General features: G+C 42.5%; 1 protein-coding gene across 1 annotated transcript in view; it reads right to left on the bottom strand.

Annotated features, from left to right (window-relative positions):
• Window positions 1–1,419, bottom strand: part of ERO1B (endoplasmic reticulum oxidoreductase 1 beta) — a 90,207-nt gene extending 88,788 nt beyond the window's left edge. The window contains exons 1-2 of the mRNA XM_024761486.1: window positions 1,406–1,419; window positions 291–411 (exon numbers count right to left, since the gene is read on the bottom strand). Of these exons, the coding sequence (XP_024617254.1) occupies window positions 291–411; window positions 1,406–1,419 (135 nt within the window). The remainder of the gene's footprint in view (window positions 1–290; window positions 412–1,405) is intronic.
• Window positions 1,420–8,151: the final 6,732 nt, after the last annotated feature.

Raw genomic sequence — 8,151 nt, 5'->3', positions numbered from 1 at the left:
GTCCCAAAAAAAAAAAAAAAAAAAAAAAAAAAAAATCACTTTGGGTAACATAGGTTAATGAGGATAGCAGCTGATGAAGAATTTCAGCCAAAGAGGCATGGTGGATACATTTAAAAGTTCTAATATTGACCCACATATATTTTATATATCATCATTCCTCATCAACTTCTCTAGCAGAGAAATCACTGTAAGTGACCCAGCCCATTCCCACCCACCCCATAGGCCCCAGCTAGGCTGCACTGGCTGTTCTGGGCACCTGGCCTTGTACCCTGGCCAACACCTGTGCTCACCTGCACCTCCCAGTGGGTGCCTCGGAGGAGCTCCCCAGGGATCTCGCTGCCACCAGCAGCCTCTTGGCAACCATGGCCCAGGCTGTCTCCTTCTAGAGCGTCGGTCTCAGAAGATGAGAGACTGCAGAATCAGTGATTCGATCATTCAGAAAGGCCAGAAAAACCTTCCTCCAGCTTCCAGTAGCCCTAGGTGAAAGCCGTAAAGTCCAGCACCCTCCCTTCTTCCTCCACGGGGCCCTGGCCTCCCCCTTCTTTTTTTTTTTTTTTTTTTTTGCGGCATGCGGGCCTCTCACTGTTGTGGCCTCTCCCGCTGCGAAGCACAGGCTCCGGACGCACAGGCTCAGCGGCCATGGCTCACGGGCCCAGCCGCTCCGTAGCATGTGGGATCTTCCTGGACCGGGGCACAGAACCTGTGTCCCCTGCATCGGCAGGCAGACTCTCAACCACTGTGCCACCAGGGAAGCCCTGGCCTCCCCGCTTCTTTCCCAGCCAGGCCTTTCCAGGGTAGTTGCATGGGGGCAGTTGGCATCTTTTCTCAGGGTCTCAGGGTCCCACAGCAGAGTAGGAGATTTGCTGTGAGAGTAGTAAGCACAGGGAGCCCATGACCTGGGGCAAAAAAAGGGAGGGAGTCAAGGGGCCTGCAAAGCAAGGGGAAGATGCAGGCTGAATGGTGGTCCTCTTGGCTGGTTTTTCTCCCCTCAGCCTCCAAAAGGAGTTGCAGCGTGTTAGCCCAAAGGCACCCAGATTAACATGTCCACAGAGACTGACTACCCAACAGAAACCCTACTTGCCACCGATTTTTGCTGGATTCGGGGTACCTGAGTGAGCCTGTTTTCTGAGAAGCCTCATCTTAGGCCTGGCAAGATCTAGCAGGTGTGAGTTGCCTGGGGCTTCTGCTGCTGTGAGCTGATGCGGGGCAGGGCTGAAAAGGTCTGAAAGTACCTTTCTGTCTCAGCTAGATAAAGCCATCTATGTAGGACTGGGCTGTGTGCCAGTCCAGGGTCCTGGCCTCACCACCGACATACATGTTCCTGGGGTCTAGTTCTCATTCTGCCGCAACTCCCCATGTGACCTCGGGTAACTCATTCGTTAAAGTCAGGCCTTGCTTTCCTTACCTGTCAGTGGTCATCAAGCTGCTTGTGAGATAGATGTTGAATTAATAAAAATGTTTCTGAATGAACTTTTGGATATAGGTGAATTTTGCAAGGCCACTTAATTCAGGAGGCCTCTTTTGATCACTAGGCTTTACTGCCTAGTTTACTACTCAACCCTGAATTGACCTACTATGTCCCAAAACAAGCACCAAAAGATAAATTTTTAGTTTTCTCTGCTTTTGGACAAATCTTTTAATCTGGAGTCCACTATTTCTAGAGACACTGCTTTTCTCCACTGCCCTCTGGTTTTGGGACCAGCTTTGCCTTGTGAATTTTCTCTTATTGCCTGAACCTGTTTTCCTCTTTGAAGAACTCAAACTTAATCATTTAGAAGGCGATTTGCCTAGAAATACCACCATTGATTTCTATAATATTGCATTCCAATGCAACCAGGATTTGCAGCAAAAGCTGGTTTTGTACAAATCACTTCTATTGAGCGAACAGACAAACCCCACATTATTCTGAGAAAATCTGGGGTGGGCTAAATAGACCAGAATTTGGAATTAGAGAGACTGTAGTTCAAATCCCAGCACTTACTTTTTTAAAAAGTAGTGTGACTTTGGACAAATCAATTAGCTTCTTGGAGCCTCAGTTTCCTCCAAATTTCCAAAATAATATTTTTCCTATAATTGCAAACAACTGTATAGAGCACTAAGTATCAATGTACTTCATCCTCACAACAGCCTCAGGTTCAGGTATTTTATTATCCCCATTTTACAGATAGGTTAAGCTCAGTTATTAAGTCAGTAGTAGAGTCAGAATTTGACCAGGCAATTGGTTGTAGACTCATGCTCTTAACCATAGCAGAAGCTTGATTGACTTAGTCATGTATAGAACACCAACTCCCAACATCCTGGCCGGACTTTCATACTCTAAGCTCCCAGTGATTTGTCATCGAAGAGGCCAAGTACTAACCAGTATATGGGAGGAATGAGGAGTAAGGTAAATATCTAAGAACGTTTATGCTCTTAAATCCCTGGTAGAAGTAACAGCAGTATCCCCCATGATTTTATTCAACTCAGAAGACTGGCTTGTGACTTTTGGGAAAGGATGGGGCCTCTGCTTGTTCTAAAAATGTTGAGAGAGTTGAGAATCGCCTTTGAACTCCATCTTCAGGGAGGGAGCTGGCCTAGTCCATAGAGACACCTACTGTGCAAAGAGCAGAGGTGAGAATTCCTGGTGCTGCTAGCTCTAGGTTCAACTGAGAAGTGGCCAACTTTTGTCCTCAATATTCCTCAGCTTCCTTTGGCAAATGTTCTATTGTGAAAATTTCAGATTGGTGGTCTGTGGCCTCATACAGCCTGCAGAACTAAACTTTCTGGCTTACAAATGGCTGACTTACAGTTGTTTTTTTTTTTTAATGTAATTAGCTGTCAACATTTAGCAATAAGAAGAGTTCACAGCTGTATCCAAGTTGCTGGCCTATTGAAAAATCTGAAGGTCTGACAACAGTCCCACAGTCAGCCATTACCTGGAGCTCAGGGGATGCTGCTGTCATTGGAACACACCTGAACACCACTTTCCACCCCCAGCAGCCCATTTCACTAATGTTCATACCTCCCGCACTCCTAATAGCAACCAAAGTGGCCACCCCTATTCTAGCCTCTTAGGGCTTTTCCCTGACGTCAGTCCCTTTCACCAGATGTCTAGCACTTTTCTGGTTGAAGTCAGTTCAGGTCATTTACTCAATTAGGGGCTATTTCCAGGTTAAAAAAACAAACAAAAACTTAGCCTTGCTAAAATGCAAACATCTCCTTAGAAGCCATTAAGGGAATGGTGTTAATAATGAGGATTTCAGACATGCAGAAAATCCATTTTATCAAAAAGCCTTTTGTCAGGACTTGCTTGATGATAAAGCATTTTCAGAGCATAAAATATATACATTTTAAGACTTAGTTTTTTTTTAAGTTTTCATTTCACAAACAAAGTACCAGAATTATATAGATAATTAGCTCCAAATGTCATACCTGCAGAAAGCTGTGATGATGATCAACGTATAGCTAACTTAGGAAGGGACTATTACTTGAAAACTCTTGAAATAGAATATGCATAAGTGAATAAGAAAACCCTTCACAGAGAGAATTTTCTTCATGATAATTCTTTTTTTTTATGTGATTTTTTTTTTCGGTTTGTGTCTTTTTATTTATTTGTTTGTTTGTTTGTTTATTGGCTGTGCCCTGTGGCATGTGGGATCTTCTCTCCCCTGCCAGGGACCGAACCCATGCCCCCCGCAGTGGAAGCGTGGAGTCAGAAAGTCCCTTCATGATAATTCTTTATGAAAAGTTTTTCAATCCTCCACATTGGGATATGTGGTCTGAGATTTTTTTTTTTTATGTTTTGATACCTTCTCAGAGTATATCCTACTCTGGATTATTTTTAGATATACTTCACAACTCATTATTCTTGACAATAGTTAAACCATACTAAATCAAGATCTCTGGAAAATCTAGAACTATAGCCCCATCTATAAGGAAAGTCCATTTAGATATAAGTGGATGTGAACGAAGACAGCAGTATCATCAAAGCCAGAATTGAGTATAATCAGTAATTACAGATTTATGTTATATTTAGCATCTCTTAGGGCATGTACTGTACCATATAAGTATTCATCATTTTTCTACTGGGAATGAGAAAGCATTGCTGACAAGCAGGTGTGCTATCCAAAAGAACAATAAGTATACATGGTAGTTTGAAGTCTTATATGTGCAATCCCAGTCCTTGCTGTACCACATTGACACAATTAAAATTACTTTCTGTCGGGCTTCCCTGGTGGCGCAGTGGTTGAGAGTCCGCTTGCCGATGCAGGGGACACGGGTTTGTGCCCTAGTCCGGGAAGATCCCACATGCCGTGGAGCGGCTGAGCCCGTGAGCCATGGCCGCTGAGCCTGCGCGTCTGGAGCCTGTGCTCCGCAATGGGAGAGGCTGCCACAGTAAGGGGCCCGCGTACCGCAAAAAAAAAAAAAGTAACTTTCTGTCTTTTAAAATATTTATATAGCAACTCATGGTCTTTGTTTACCTTGAATTTTCACATAATACTTTAATCGCAGTACATCAGAAAGATAGAAGGCAGCCATGCACTTATTATATGTTATAGGAGCCCCAAAGCTCTCTGCAACATCACTAGGCTCTGACAGTCTCTGAAATCACAGCCGTTGGAGACACATGGTGCTGTCTACACCCTCTCTATGTTGGTATCATCTCAATTCATAATACAACATGTCTGCAAGTCTACCTGGGTTACAATCTGTCACCTCTAATTTTACGCCATCTCCAATAAGCAATCAAAATATGTGGCTTCTTTACTTCATATTACTCCATCATCCACTTTGTTAACTACTGCTAATATTTTCTACTCTGTTTAGACCAGTGGTCTCCAAACTTTTTTTTTGGCAATAGCTTTATTGAGATATAACTTACATATCATCTGCTTCACCCATTTAAAGTGTACAATTCAATGGCTTTAGCATATTTGCAAAACTGTGAAACCATCACCACAATAAATTTTAGAATATTTCCATTTCCCCCCAAAGAAACTGTATACTTTCTGGCATTCATCCTGCATTTCCCTCCAGCCTACTCAGCCCCTGGCAATCACTAATCTGCTTTCTGTCTCTGTAGCTTTGCCTCTCCTGGACATTTTATATGAATGGAATCTTTCCCTTAGCATATTTTCAAGGTTCATCCATGTTGTAGTATGTATCAGTACTTCACTATTTCTTACTGCCAAGTAATATTTTATGGCTATACCACACTTAAGAATCGAGAAGGCAGAGTCCTCTTGCCTTCCCGCTTGTAACCTTCACGAGCAAGCATCCTATATTAATAAATCTACTTCTTGCTTAAAAAAAAAAGAATCTAAAGATACCAAGTATTTCAGTGTTGTGAAGCAATGAGAAATCTTCGGTATTCCTGACAGGGGAGTAAATTGTTACCACCACTATGAAGAGCAATTGGCAATATGATCATAGTTAAAGAAGTGGTTACCTCAGGACACAGCAATTATACTCTTAGGTACGTATTCTGTAGAAATGCTTTCAGAGGTGCACAAGAGACACATACACATACATTCACCTATGTAACTGCAAAATACTGTAATCTTTCAATGGAATAACCATATTCATTTAATGGAATGTTCCATACTGAACTGTAGCCATGGATGAAATTTTAGACATAATTTTAAACAAAAAAGCAACTTTCCAGAACATATTCAATATAAAATCATGTATGTACTTTTAAAAATTTTAAACAATACTAATACCTACTTTTATTTCTCTAAAAGCATTTACTTATTTTTAATTTATTTATTTATTTATTTTTGGCTGTGTTGGGTCCTTGTTGCTGCACGCGGGCTTTCTCTAGTTGTGGCAAGTGGGGGCTACTCTTCGTTGCGGTGCACGGGCTTCTCATGGTGGTGGCTTCTCTTGTTGTGGAGCACGGGCTCTAGGTGTGCGAGCTTCAGTAGTTGTGGCACATGGGCTCAGTAGTTGTGGCTTGTGGGCTCTAGAGCACAGGCTCAGTAGTTGTGGCACATGGGCTTAGTTGCTCCGCGGTATGTGGGATCCTCTAGAACCAGGGCTCAAACCCGTGTCCCCTTCATTGGCAGGCAGATTCTTAACCACTGTGCCACCAGAGAAGTCCCCACATTTACTTATTTTAAAAACTAACCCCTTCCTCCCACCTCAGCTAGGGTTCTTTGACGTCTACAAGCAATAGAAAACAACTCTAAATTCAAAACAAAAGGATGTATTGCAATTATACTGAACAATCCATGCAGTCAAAGAAAATGCTGAACCATAAAACCTTGAAATGCAATCAAGGCAGCACTGAAGTCGTCAGCAGAAGACGCTTCCCTGTGGTCCCTGCCATTGTGTGACTCTGCTTCTGACACCTTAAGTCCTTTGTGGGTTTTCTCCCTCATATTAAAATTCCTGAAAGGGTATGTCATTGACCCAGCCTAGTCTCACTGCCCTTGCAGTGGGCGTGCGTAGTCCAGCATGCTCCCTCCTATCACTGGTTGTGCAGCCAAGGGGAAGGCACCTCTCAGATCTCCAACTGCAGGTCCCTGATACTGTGCTCTGAAGGCCATCAGTAGGTTAGCACAGACCCCATACGCCTCCATCTCCTTCCCATCTTCCCTCTTCTTTAATCAGACCTGCATCCAAGTCTGACCACGCTCCCAGCCTCTCCAGCCCCCCTCCTCATTTTCTCTGATAAGCACTTTCCCAATAAATTTCTTGCACATTTAATTCCATCTTGCCATCTAATCTTGAAGAAACTGGATTAAAATACCAAGTACCATGTAGAGTAGGTGAAGACAGATCTCCAAATAATGGGTGCTGGGCAGAAAAAATACACTTCTCTTCCAGCACCATCATATTCCACGGTCCTGCCAGTGTAGGGGGAGAGTGGTCTTCATGCACCTTTGCCATTAGAAATAGTAATTAAGGAAGAGCCCAGAGTGAACCTCAGATTCTCATCACTCTCCTCATGGCCTCCACTGTATCAGAGTGTATCTATTTGGATGCTTTGGGGGGAAAATAAATAACACAAACTCCATTTAAAATTGAATCAAAACCGCTCAACATCACTGATTATTAGAGAAATACACATCAAAACTACAGTCAGGTATCACCTCACACCGGTCAGAATGGCCATCGTTAAAAAGTCTACAAATAACAAATGCTGGACAGGGTGTGGAGAACAGGGAACCCTCCTGTACTGTTGGTGGAAATGTAAGTTGGTGCAGCCACTGTGGAAAACAGCATGGATGTTCCTCAGAAAACTAAAAATAGAGTTACCATATGATCCAGCAATCCCACTCCTGGGCATATATCCAGACAAAACTATAATTCAAAAAGACACATGCACCCCTATATTCATAGCAGCACTATTCACAATGGCCAAGACATGGAAACAACCTAAATGTCCATCGACAGGTGAATGGATAAAGAAGATGTGGTACGTATGTACAATGGAATATTAGTCAGCCATAAAAAAGAATGAAATAATGCCATTTGCAGCAACATGGATGAACCTAGAGATTATCCTACTAAGTGAAGTAAGTCAGAGAGAGAAAGACAAATACCATATGGTATCACTTATATATGGAATCTAAAATATGACACAAATGAACCTATCTAGGAAACAGAAACAGAATCAGGGACAGAGAACAGACTGGTGGCCAAGGGGGAGGGGCTGGGGGAGGGATGGAGTGGGAGGCTGGGATCAGCAGATGTAAGTTTTTATACACAGAATGGATAAACAACAAGGTCCTACTGTATAGCACAGGGAACTATATTCAATATCATATGATAAACCATAATGGAAAGGAATGTATATATAAATATATATGTATATAACTGAATCACTTTGCTGTACAGCAGAAATTGACACAACACTGTAAATCAACTCTACTTCAATAAAAAAATAAAATTAAAAAAACGGAATCAAAACCAATGAACTTTATTTTCTCAGGAACATGAAGTCAGAAGGTAGATTGGGTTTCAGGCACATTTTGATCAAAGGTCCTGCTTAATTTCTCACATCTTCTCTCGGCTCTGCCCTCCTCCGTGGGTCAGCTTTATCTGTGCTAACAAAAGCAATGCAATGGGGATTGGCTGCTGCCTTTCAGATGCAATATATGCTTTGAATTAGTGGCATATATTATATTTCCCACAGCAGAATGCACAGATACAGGAACCCAAGAG

The sequence above is a fragment of the Neophocaena asiaeorientalis genome, unplaced genomic scaffold (genome assembly GCF_003031525.2).
Source record: "Neophocaena asiaeorientalis asiaeorientalis breed wild unplaced genomic scaffold, Neophocaena_asiaeorientalis_V1.1 scaffold166, whole genome shotgun sequence".
NCBI lineage: Eukaryota > Metazoa > Chordata > Mammalia > Artiodactyla > Phocoenidae > Neophocaena > Neophocaena asiaeorientalis.
Note: the sequence above shows the minus strand (reverse complement) of the source record. Positions and strands in the feature narration are given on the sequence as shown.